The sequence below is a fragment of the Euphorbia lathyris genome, chromosome 10 (assembly GCF_963576675.1).
Source record: "Euphorbia lathyris chromosome 10, ddEupLath1.1, whole genome shotgun sequence".
Lineage (NCBI taxonomy): Eukaryota > Viridiplantae > Streptophyta > Magnoliopsida > Malpighiales > Euphorbiaceae > Euphorbia > Euphorbia lathyris.
The window spans coordinates 33,630,463-33,644,234 of NC_088919.1; the positions used below are offsets into that span (position 1 = coordinate 33,630,463).

At 34.8% G+C, this 13,772-nt stretch overlaps 1 protein-coding gene across 1 annotated transcript; it reads right to left on the reverse strand.

The window, feature by feature from the left end:
• Positions 1-4,621: 4,621 nt before the first annotated feature.
• Positions 4,622-8,991, reverse strand: LOC136208074 (uncharacterized). The gene is made up of 5 exons (XM_065998911.1): positions 8,930-8,991; positions 8,738-8,788; positions 6,383-6,464; positions 5,281-5,388; positions 4,622-5,177 (listed from the first exon to the last, which is right to left on the reverse strand). Exons 1-5 carry the CDS (start codon positions 8,989-8,991, stop codon positions 4,644-4,646), a joined length of 837 nt encoding a protein of 278 aa, XP_065854983.1. The 3' UTR covers positions 4,622-4,643.
• Positions 8,992-13,772: the final 4,781 nt, after the last annotated feature.

Consider the following 13,772-nt stretch of genomic DNA (forward strand, 5'->3'; position numbering starts at 1 on the left):
TCCATTAGGTAACTGCACATTATGTCCTTCTACACGTTTGTATGATGAAAACAATTTTAAATCACAAGCAACATGATCTGTTGCCCCTGTGTCTATTATCCATGTGTGTTGTGGCAATTTTCCTAATGCAGTGTTTAGAATTATACCAGAGTAATTGACTTGAGTGTTGATGCTTGCCACATTGCTGCTCTTTGATGAAGAGCTGCTGGATGGCTGTGATTGTGGAATCAGCTGCATCAGTTGTTGATACTGATCCTTAGTTAGGATGTATTGTTGTTGCTCTTGCTTGTGTACAACAGACCCACAATCATCATCACTGTCATTTGCATAGCCATCATTTGCCCCAGTATTAGCTGCATAGTTGACCCTAGTGTTTGGCTTGTTTGAATTCTTGTGTCTGTATGGGTAATTTGGAGGGTATCCTTGTTTCTTATAGCAAATTTCCTCTGTGTGCCCTGATCCGTCACAGTATGTACAGGTTGGAGAGTTTCTGTTCTTCTTTTTGAATTTGTTTGAGGGTTTATGTTGAAAGTTTGGCTGAAAATTAACAGATCCTGCAAAAGGTGCATTGTCTGTGGTAATGGGTTGCTTGGCAGTGATACTGATCTGCCTTTCATGCTGGATTGTTAGTGCAAATACACGATTCATTGCTGGCAAAGGCTCTATGAGAAAGATTTGTGAACTGACTATAGCAAATTTTTCATTTAGGCCTTGGAGGAAGGTAATTACCTGATCTGCTTCATGTTGATCCCTTATGGTTTTGATAACACCGCAGCTGCATACTGGATCACAACTGCACTTGGGTAAGGGCCTCAGATTCCTATATTCATCATATAGAACCTTCAGATTGGTGAAATACTCTGTAACTCCCATGTTTCCCTGCCTGAAGCTATGAATTTCTTTCTTTAACTCTGCAATCCTCAATGAATCACTCTGGGCGAAACGATCCTTAAGATCTGTCCAGATATCATAAGCATTGTCAATATAAACTATTGACTGAGCAATCTGCTCCGAAACTGCACGTTGTATCCATGATACAACCATAGTATTGCATCTCTGCCAAGTATGATAGATCTCATCATCTTTCGCCGGAGCTTCAATCGTTCCGTCAACGAACGAGAACTTGTTCTTTGACATGAGGGCTAACTTCATCACCCTCGACCATTGATGGTAATTTAACCCAGTGAGAGTCTGAGATACTAGCGTTAACGCCGGTGACTCATTTGCCGGGAGGAAGTACGGACTCCTCAGCATATCCTCTGGCTTAAGAACTCTTGCCATTTTGATTAATTATGCGGAATTATCGCTCTGATACCATGATAAGTTTGCAATTAAATGAATTGCAAATGTGTTATATTGATTCTCAAACTAATTACAAATGAAATGAACTACAGATTTGTAACAGAGAGAAAAATAAACATATGAATGAAGGAGATGAGCTTTCTCCATGAAGCAGAAGAGCTGAGAAAGCAACGATATAAAAAGGGGAGCAGCACCGCCAGCAGGAGTAACTGCCAAGAGAGAGAAGGTCTTTCTCAGATGATCTGGACCGTTGATTGAAAGGGGAAATAACAGAAGGCTGATGTGGCTAATTGTGATGAGATCAGTGAGCTGTAATTGGCTGGATGAATGTGTGAGGATTACGTAAGGTGAAAAGGGAAGGATAGTGACTGTAACTGTGGGTAAAAGGTTAAAAGGTGAAGAGGAGGTTTAAACGGCTAGTAACGGCTAGTTTCTGGAGAATTCATATGTTATTAAGGTTGTTATTTATTATTTCACATGAGATCCATAATATATCAGGACCAACCATGTCGATTGTTAAAATATGTATAGTGAGGGGCTCATGAGGTTTATCGATCCTTTAACGAGTCAACAACACTTGAAGTTTTGCCTAAAAAGAGAGTTTCCGTAGCTTCTCTGACTTGTAACTGTGACAATACAGTCTTAAGAAACGTTTCTAAAGAATGATTATTGAGGTATGAATGAACTGAATCTCACGTTGAAAATGGAAAGAGAATAAAAGCTACATAATAAAGTTAACTTCTAATATTGATAAACTTTAAATACATATAAACACGCTTTTAAATCTATAAAATTCAAAAAATATTATTTAATTTAAAATATAAAACACATATATTATAGGATCAAATTTTTGCAATAATATCGGAGTTAACTTTCCACCTATAATTTATTGATTCAATGACGAATCAGATAGAATTTAGTAGGTCTATAACCTTAAGAAAAGGATAGTAACATGATTAAATTAAATCACTAATATTGAAAATGGAAAAAATGTTATATGTAAAAAATGTTTATAAAACTGTGAAATCAAAATACTTGGGTTTTACATAAAATCGGAAAAATATTGGAAGAAATAATTACAATAACAGCTATATTTTAGCATTTCTAGAATTTTGTCAAGATTCTGACCCTATAATATAATATATGAGGATTTTATTGAGGTGGCTAGATTGGTATAAGCAAGACATGGGAACCTATATTATTAACTCGGAACTCAACCAGGAAAGGTATTTATAGGAGGGTATAATAGGAAACACACAAAAAATCTATATTTAAAAAATAAAAAACAGAAAAAAAAACAATGTCATGCCCTCCACATCACATCATATCCCCGTTTCAGAATTTCTCTTTATATATGTCAGATTCTCAACAATTATTTCCTTGCATATATTATAACATCCCTTTTTGGGTAACTTAAAAAAGGAAAGTTGAAAGTTTTGTTTTTATTTTCTTATGTCAAAATAATTTAGGCCGTTTCTATTAATATATAGGTTTAATACAGGATAAGGTACCAAAATAGGCCTAAGGTTTTTGAAGAAGTACCCATTTAGTCCCCACGTTCAAAATAGCATCAATATAGGCTTAACGTTTACAACATAATATCAATTTAGGCTTAACGTTTACAATATAGCAGCAATTTAGGCCTCACGTACAAAATAACACCAATATAGACTTAACGTTTATAAAATAATACGAATTTAAGCTTAACGTTTTACAAAATATATACAATTTAAGCTAAACGTCATAATTAAATTAATCATATTATATTCTTTCCCTATTAACTTTATCCAATGGTGAAAACACATCAAGCAATGATTACTATGTCAAAAATAAAGTAACCATAGCCTTTACCTAACTTTATATGTTATCTTTTTATTTAGTTCTATATTCTTATTTATTATAATACAATTAATTAGTTTTTTTTTGAAACCACAATTAATTAGTATTCTTGTCCATTAAAATCTTATATTCATTTTTCATAAATGATTCCATGACTACTAAATTTCATTGCTCATGTAATATATGCAAACTAAAAGTAATTGAATATCCACAATAATAATATTGTAGATATTCAATTACTTTTAGTTTGCATATATTACATGAGCCATGGAATTTAGGAGTCATGGAATGGTTGATTGGTTAATTTAATTGTGACGTTTAGCTTAAATTGGATATATTTTGTAAAGGTTAAGCTTAAATTCGTATTATTTTGTAAACGTTAAGCCTATATTGGTGCTATTTTGTACGTGAGGCCTAAATCGATGCTATATTGTAAACGTTAAGCCTAAATTGAAATTATGTTGTAAACGTTAAGCCTATATTGGTGCTATTTTGAACGTTGAACCTAAATTGGTACTTTTTCAAAAACCTTAGACCTATTTTGGTACCTTACCACTTTAATATATCTATTGCTCCCGGCTTGATACATAATTTTAAATAATTTTCTAATTGCATTAAATAAACTCTATTTTGTTTGGATGCGGAAAATGAGAGACACGTCTGTAACATGTAAAAATGTTATTACGTGTCAAAAAGAAAACACTAAATAGATAAATAATTATAAACTTTTGAATGTTTACGGAGAAGGTAATATTTTGGAGTTATTCTGATAAAAAAATTATATTTTGAAGTTATTGAATGCGATTGTACAAGAATATAACACTACAAGAAAAATGCGGATTACCGACGGATATTTTCGTCGGTAATCAACAGAAATCCATCGGTAATCGTTGTTACCTACGGATCAACGACGGATACATATCCGTCGGTATAAGGCTCGTAGGAACTTCATACCGAGCTTTTTTCTTTCCGTCGGTAATTCATTCCGACCCATTTTGGTAGGAACAATTCCGTCGGAAACTCTAGACACCGACCGATTATTTCCGATGCAAGCGTGGTTGGTAAAGTAATTTCCGACGAATGATCACCGACGCATTCCGCCGGAAATTCTTTATTTCCAATTTTACATTTAATTAATGCTTTTATTACCTGTAGCCATTCTCCAACGGATTTCCGTCGGAAATTATATATATTCTATAAACAGGAATTCTAATAATATTAATAATATTATTGTTAATATTATTAATATTATTATTATAAAATTCACCATATATATAACATAACACATTAATTAAACCATAATGCATATATATTACTAAATAATACTGAGTATTTTGAATAACATCATATAGATTGTCTAATATATATCCTACCCGATCTAGATAAAATCTAGATAAAACTATATAGTATCCTATCGGATCTAATTAGGATAAAATGTTAACAAAACCATATAGCCTAAGTTAAGTCATCTAGATCATCTAGAACATCTAAAACTATATATCCTAAGTTAAGTCATCTAGATCATCATCATTTATAGAGTCAACCTGACTAGATGAATGTTGTTCTCGGTTTTGACGCAACTCAGTAAGCTCCAACCGAAACCGCGCTATAACATCCTGCAAAGAGCCAATTTGATCTCTCATTTGTACCTCTAAATCATGTTGGTTCTTTTTAATCTCCTCAATATCTTCACAAGTTACACCAAGATGAATTTGACGTGATTCATGCCCTTGTTGCATCCCCTCATCATGTCGCTCTTGGCTATCTACAAGAGTTTGCACTATCTGGTTCAATCTATCAAACTGTGACTGCATATGAGAATATGGGTCAGGAGATGCTGAAGTGGATGCGCCTGATGTGTTTGGTGGGCATTGTGATGAGGCTGATCCGTAGTATCTACAAGCAGCATCACCCAATCCATACAATCTGTGTTTTTTGTTACGTCCTCCAACAACTTGGTAATACATCTCCAACACATCTTCTGCCCTATTTTCTTCGCTTTGAAGACTTGCAGCCACTGCACGAACATACTCTTCCTAAACATTAATGAATGTTCTTTTGTTAATCAGTGTTGTATTCATGAAATAATTAATTTAAAAGAATAGTTCAATAATTAGAAAATGTAACTTTCTTAATTACCTCAACAGCTTGTGCACGAGGATCAGACCAAGAAGAACCATCATGGCGCTTTGTATGAGTGTATGCAAATAACTCATGCGAAGTTGGTACACGTCCAAGAAGTGTTGTCTGTAAAAAAAACTTTTAAAGTCAAAAACCTATAAAACATCATCGGATCAGCAACATTGATTAGCAAAAAGATGCAACAGAATCACAAAAACAACTTTTAAATAACACAAGTTGAGACAATACAAAATAACAACTAATTAAACAAAACCTCGTAGAAAACTAAAATTGATAAACTACACTCTTATTTGCAAACCGTAAGTCTTCTTTTCATGTTGAACATACCAGCACCAATAAATATCCATGGAAAGCACTAATGAGCAGCAAAATAATAAGCAACAAAATATCCATGGAAAGCACTTATGAGCAGCAAAATAGTGAGCCATGGAAGTTCCAGCATAACAGCAATACAATTACCAAAAACCAACACCAAAATGGTCTAATTTTACCCCTAAAATGCTAAGCAAGTTCAATTGGTAAAATTGATCTTTTTTTATAATGTTACGGGTAAAATTGCATTATTTTATACGTTAGGGGCTGATCCGTAGCCTATTCCCTATATATATATATAATCTCTTATTTAAGAACACCAAAATTTATATAGAAAAAAAAAACCTTGTAAAAACCCTCAAAGTATCACCAAATTTAAAGCACTAGTGAGTAGCAAAATATCCATAGAAGTTCCACCTTAAATGCAAAATATGAGCAGCAAAAAAAAGCACTAGTGAGCAGCAAATATCCATGGAAATTCCACCTTAAATGCCAAAAATATGAGCAGCAAAATATCCATGGAAGTTCCAGCTTAAATACAAAATATGAGCAGTAAAAGAAAGCATTAATGAGCAGCAAAATATCCATGAAAGTTCCAGCATAATAGCAAAATATGAGCAGCAAAATACCCATGGAAAGAACTAATGAGCAGCAAAATAATGAGCCATGGAAGTTCCAGCATAACAGCAAAATATGAGCAGCAAAAGAAAGCACTAATGAGCAGCAAAATATCCATGGAAGTTCCAACATAACAGTCATGCAAAATGACCAAAAATCAGCCACTTACCAAACGCTCCAATATTTCAGAATGTGAGATTGATCCTCCCGTATGTGTAGCTGCAGCAGGCTGTGTATTATCTCCCCCGTATCTATTTAATTAGTGGCCAATAAGTTATTTTAAGCAAGTTGATAGGCTAACGAAATACTTTACAAATTTAGAGGTAATCAAGCTTTTGGACAAGTTAAAGTTAGGTGATTATTCATTGCATGTGATTTTGTTGAAGGGGCAAGTTTCTCGGTGAAGGTAAGATTGGACACTTACCTTTTCTTTTGGTCTTATACCAGTAATTTGGGGGCTTCCTGTTTTCAACTTTTTTATGAAACAGAAATAAAAAGGCAAGTTCAATTATTCTACTTTCACAAGACTTCAATTTTTAATCTTCAAAAACCTGTATTTGCTGCCAAAAGTTACATTATGACTACAACTAAGTCACCTGATCAGGAATTCCTTAATCCTTAGTTGTACAACATTGTTCATGTAATCCAACTGTCATTTCCTGGCGACAAAACAAAACAGATACTTGTGCTCGTTTATGAGCCACTCAAGATTCACCATATCTCCCTAGAAACTGAATCTTTGGAAGTTCATTTCTTGTTCAATTTCATTTTGGTGAACCAGTTTTCCTCATAAAATGAGTTTGAACTAATTATTTAACCTTAAAATTGGGCTTTGTCAACTTAAACTGATAATAGAAGTCTGGATAAGTCATGAAGTTCTAAAATTCAATATGTATTATGATTCAACAGGCAAACAAATAACAATAACAAGCATCCTAAGTGTAATATCTAGCTTTTCCAACCAGCTCATTTAGTGATATAAGGTTCACGCAAGCTCTCCTGCAAAGCTGCCAACTCCATAAACACATTTTCAGACAAAAGAGTTATGAAAATTTTATATAAATCAGACGATATGGAAAAACTGAACTATGCAAATAACACAAAAGCGAAGAATGTGAAGCATTGAATGCATAAAACAAAATAAAGGCTTAATGCATTGACCTGAATCTTGAGAGAATTGTAATTAGATACATGAGCTGAAATTTCAATTATATCAATTGTAGGAGGCAGTAGGAATGATCACTACCTACTAAGACAAGGTGTCATGAACACCAAAATGCCTGTGACGCAGCAGGAAATTGGGATAAACGTTAGCTATCGTTGATTCAACGCACGGATGCCACTAACTAACCTTCAAAGGCCGTTGATTCAAAAGAATGCCGATAATTGGAAAAGAAAAGAGAAAACTCTCTATAGATAAACGTTAGCTATCATTAATTCGACACACGAATGTCGCTAGCTAACCTTCAAGGGTCGTTGATTCAAAAGAATGGTGACAATTGGAAAAGAAAAGAGAAAACTCTCTCAAATTGTATTCATCCAAAGTCTCCTCAAAAAACAGAAAAACATGCCTTTATATAGGCTTACGGGGAAGAAAGCAAAATATGAAAAAAGATAATTATTCTCAATGTAAAAAGGAATGAAAGCAAAAAGGAAAAAAAAAAGATAATTAATCCTAAATGTAAAAAGGAAAGAAAGCAAAATAGGAAAAAATAAATAGTTTATCAAGTCATTAGTTGAATTCCTCACTTCCTACATTTAAGTTTACCAATTCACAATGTAAATTCTCCATGCAAAAGACATGAGTTGGGGCTTTAGATAAAATACATGGTGTATATGGTCAAAGAAGTTCAGATATTCTTCATGTTACAAATAAGAAAATGAAAATAAGACATTAAAAAAGTTTATTTTCCTTAAACATCCGACAAAGGTCCAGCAATCTGTCACAATGGTGTTGCAAGTCCTATTGTATGAAGTAGAAATAATATGTCAAGGTGACTGTCATTGAAGGATGATTGGAAGCAAATTATATTATATCAAGTCAATTTCTGCTTTTGAACTTTTATTTTAAGCCATATGGAGGACTTCTCTAACAATGATAAAGGCTTATACAACAAAACAATAATGTGAGGGTCTAATAAAGTGAAATCAAAAAGTTCAAGAACCAAATGACTTTCCAAGAGTATAAGCTAATAAAACAGTAATGAGTAGTATACCACAATTCACTAGCACAACGGAAAGAGAAGAACAATTGAACACAGCAACCCGAATTATGTTCCAACAATTCATTTTATAATAGGAAGTAAACAAATGATAATTAATTCATCTATCTACTGCATATAATTTAGAATGTAAAATTATAGACATAGATAATATAAATACAATCTAACTTGCAAGTGGCATTTTCAAAGTTTTTGCACATTACAAGTGTTCAGTAAAACTGTGAAGACTCCAAACATTATTATATAAATGCAAAATAACAGAGCAATAGTTGTTTTTTTATACTGCTTATATTAATTCTAACCTGTTAGTAACAACCTTGTTTTCAGGTTTCTTCACAAAATCAGTCTGCTTCCTTCACGGTATTGTTGTAAGCTTTGGTAGTACTCCTGTTGACTTTCTTTGTTTCTGTCTCCTCTCCTTCCAATACTACCTCATTTACTGAAACAGGGAAAATAAATGTATCATGCAAAATTGATGTTTTAAGAATGATCACATCTGATCAACAACACTAACAAAAACAAAACCTTTATCACTCTCTAAAACATTATCTTCCATATTTATAAGAGCACCCAAAAGGAAATTGGTTTAGGCTGTATTGACTAGACTTACCGAATTGATCAGTTAGTAACGAATAGGTACTTTCTAGTTCAGTAGATTGAGTTCATGTTCAGTAAGCAACTGAACTAAGTGTGAAGTAAGTCCTCATATATCTCTTATTACTCTACGCAATACCCTATGATTTAATAGGCTATAGGGCTGGTGGAAGAGATATGGGGTCAGTAGCGTTACCAATAGGTTCATACGCTATGGGTTCCGGTTTCCAGTAAAAACTACATTTCTTCCTTTCCATTACCTTTCTTTCCGAGAAGTAATTAGGTAACGAATAGGGGACTTCTTTCGCTGTCTGTTGTGAGATTAACTTACTTCAGTAAGCTCAAGAAAAGCAAGATTGACTCATATCTTATTACTCTACGTAATTAATTACTCTATTTCTTCTACGCTGTGAGTTACGAACGATTCCATTTTTTTTTTCAAAAACCTTGAAACCCACCTCCCCAACCTAATAACAACACTGAAACACAAACCCAAAAACAAAATGAAAGATTAAAACAAAAGGAGCAGCCTTTTAGGAGTGAACCATGAGGGCTGAGCAACCTTTTATGTGAATCTATAAACCCTAAATCTCAGATTAAGGGGAAAATCCTTAAACCCATTCAAAATCAAAGCAAATCAAAGAAAAAACAGTCAAGATTAAGAAGTTCACTCACCTAAATCAAAGAAGAATCCAAAGCTCGATGGTAGAGAAATCTAGGTTGCAGCTGCTGTGTCCAAAAAACAATGGGTCAATAAAAACGGGTGAGGGATTAGCCGTTGAATGAAAAATGGAGAAACAAATAGAAAGGGTTTGCTAGTTCTTAAGTGAGAAAAAGTCTGGCACCTTGTGTGTTCTCCATGAAAGAGGAGAGGCTTGAGAGAGAGAGAGAGAGAGGTGAGAAAGAGGAAAGGACTCAACTAGTTGAAAACGTATAGTCGTTTGGGAGGGAAATGAAAAGGGAAATAAAAAGCACGTGAAAAAAAAGGGGGGAGAATGATTTTCTATTCCCGCTAATCCAAAAAGGAATAGATTATTCTAAAATAATAATAATAATAAATAATAAATAATTATTTTTTTATTTTTTATTCATACCGACGGAATTCCGCCGGTATGTAAAATTATTGGCCGGTAATTTTATCGGCGGATATCCTTACCAACGAATCCGCTGCTGAGCTTAATATTCACCAACCATTTTTCAATATCGTCCCTGATCCGCCGGTAATCTGCAGCGTAATCAATTCCGCTGCTATTCCGCCGGTAATCAGCAACGCGATTGAATCCGCCGGTAATGTCCGCCGGTAATCCACGTTTTTTTTTGTAGTGTAAGTTATTGAATACAATTGAACAAGAATATAAGGAGTTATTAAATCAATCAAACAAGAAAATAATATTATTTGGAACTTTAAAAATTCAATATGGGAATTGAAGTTTTGAGCAAAATATAGATAGCAATATATATTGAAAAATTTATATTAAAATAACAATTTTGGTTTTTTTTATCAACTTGGGGTTTAAATATATAGCGGATAAATGGAGATTAGAATAACTTCAAATATGTCAACGTATTTTATGTCATGAGATCTTCTTAACAGTATGTTATAAACTCAAAATGGACAAATGATGAATAAGAAATTGATGCTTAAAGTGAACCATTTGAAATGGTTTTGAAGTGGATAAAATGAAATTAAGATTTCTCATTTCACATAAGAAAGAAATGAAATTTTCCACTATCTTACGCGTAGGGAGATGCCGTCGAAGCACCGTCGGGTTAGAGGGGCGCACCCGCAGGACATCAGTGACACGGATGCCGCACTAAAATGGAAGGCCCTTGGGCCGGCCTACTTTTTCTTTTGCCCATTTTTTTAATCCTTAGAATATTTTGAGCCAAATTCTGTTTATAAATACAAATTAAAAATTAATTTTAATTACAATAGTCACATTGTTCCTGAATATTCTTCTCTGTTCATGAACGGTCATGTCTGTTCGAGTTCTATTTATGAAAAATCAAACTTTTAGTTTTCGTATACTACAAAAGGTGAAAATTTCAGAATATGCTCTCTGAAATTATTTTGCTCTATTTGTTCGAAGTGTTCCTCTTCTCTATCCGGTGATAACGCCTTACACACGGTAAAAGTTCTCTTATGTAATCTGTTGTATCCTATGAGACGATTGTTAAAAGTGACAAAATCTATCTTAAGGAGACTGTTAATACAAGCTGCATATTTATCTAATTATGTTCTTTTGATTCCAATTTAAGTGTTTCATATATTTTGACATACTTTCACTTAATTTCTTATACTTCACATTTAATATTTATCTATTCTGTTTTCATTTGGAACAATCAAGACACAATTCTTAAGACATATTTTATATATTATTTTATGTTTTACCAAAGAACACATACAGATATATTATTTGGATTTTTTTAAAATTCTTTTCGTATTGTTGATAGAAATTTGTTTTAGGATTGTTGTTACAAAATATAATAAAACGTATTATATCAGTTTGTTTATATTCATTTTTCTATTTGATTAGAGCATATTGTTTTTTTATTCTTACTTATTCTGTTTGGAATTTCAGTAACAATGGTAGAAATTAAGAATGGAGACAAATCTCATTCTAATACCAATTGGAACACGGTCACTCTAAAGGCTACTCTTCTATGAGTATATATGCCAACATCTGTCAGCCATATTGAACGTCCTGAAAAGTTCATTGGCTTGAATTTCATTAGTTTTGTTTTTTAATATATAGGAAACTTTAGTTTATTTAACAAACTCAAAAATATAAATTCAAGAGAAAATAGTTCTAATTTTACTCGGTTTGAATCTTCAATTAAGTAAAAATAATAAACTCGTTGAGTTAGAGCACGAAGTTTGTGTGGATAGATTAGAGTTGAAATACTCGGTGCAATGTGTCAAGTTTTACGATAGTCCACAAGAAGTAATATTATTTTTTCTTTAATATGGTTCTAGTTAGATAGTTATATATTGATAACAGGTGATGAACTTCTGATAGGATTCCTTCCCTGCGCGGGGGGGGGGGGGGGGGGGGGGGCGTCGTTGGGTTCGACGGGGGGAAGCTCTGATGCCAAAGTCAGTAAAGGAATATAGAATAAACTGTATTGACAAAGTAGGGTTTGAGAGTGTGAACGTGTGTACCTCAATAGCTTGGGATGCAAGCTATTTATAGTCATATGATCATAACTTCCAGTAACCAAAAAGTCTCCATTAATGCCCAATTAATGGCGGTTACGGGTCTCCCTTAAGTGTGGCGGTTAGCTCATTAATGCTTCATTAATTGCTTTTATTGGGAATCGGCTCTACTGTTCGGCGGGCGGATCGAGGTATGATGGCGGGTCTTTCATTGGTTTGACTACGGATAACGTGTGGCGGAATCTAGGAGATCCGCCACCGAGATGACTTGCCCGATACGCCACTGCTTCCCTAGCGTTCCCAATACGTTACCGCTTTGGTAAATATCCACTTTGATCCCGTGGAGAATATCACGATGTTATCAAAAGCCCCCCTTAAGTTCCATTAATGTCCTTTAGGGATTTTGAGCTTCTTCGCACGCCGTCATGATGAACCGCATTTATGGTCACTCTGTTCCAGGCCATTCATCGGGCGACAGGTGTCACAGGCGCGTTGTTCGAGGTATGAGTGAATACCTTCTTCCATCTCTCTCTTCTCTCTCCGATTCATTTGCGTCTTCCTCTCTCAGTTTGCTTCGAGTTTTTTTCAAAGCCTTTTCCGGAGCCAAGAATCTTCAAAGCCCCCAACTCTCATGTAAGTGAATCTTTTCACCTTATTTTCTAGATGTTTAGGAGTTCTTCCTCTGAGTCTACTATCGAACTCTTTAATTTGACCACTTCGTCTGAAACCATAATTAGCTGGACCACTTCTTCTGAGAGTTCCGATTCTTCCGAAAGTACTGCTAGTTGTGATTTAACCGAGTTGTGCAACTCGGTGAGTAGAAGCTATCGAACTCGTTTAGTTAGGACTCAAAATTTTCCTGTTGCCGTGACCCATATTGTTCCGGTGATAGATTCTAGGAGATTTTCCGAAATGGAGGCCTCTCCTTCGACCCCGTTTAGGAAAAAGTTGCCGAGGGCGGAGTCTACTTCATCTCGTATGAATGCTTCGGATCTAGCCAATTTGGTAGATCGTTATCCTTGGATCAAGGATTACAAGGTTGAGTTGGCGGCTGCTCATCAGCGACCCGCATGTCCGCCCATAGGGTACTTGTCCGTTTATAGCTGTCATGTGGAGAGGGGCTTCCGTCTTTCTCTTCCTAAAATGATGGCGGACATCCTGGAGTACTTTGGGATCACTGTCTGCCAGCTGCATCCAAATGGCTGGTTAGATTTGGCCCTGGACTGTTATTTAGCTTCGAACCTAGGGGTAGTCTGTAACCCTCGAGTTTTCCGGTCTCTTCACAAACCCACGAAGCGAAAGTCTGAGTCTTTTTTCACTTTTGCTAAATTCAAAACTTATTCGCCCTTCTGCGGTAAGATCTCGAATGTCCATCTCTGGGACGAAAGATTTTTCTTTGTTAAGATAAAAGAGGACGAACCTCTGGGATTTCCGTCGGTTTGGAATGCCAAACCTTTGCACATGGCTGGAGACTTGCGTATACTAACGGACAGTGATGAGAAAGTGGCGGATCTCATGAAAAGCATCAAGGTAGATGCTTTGGACATACGCTAACGCTTTGGAATTCATGATGAATGACATTCCAC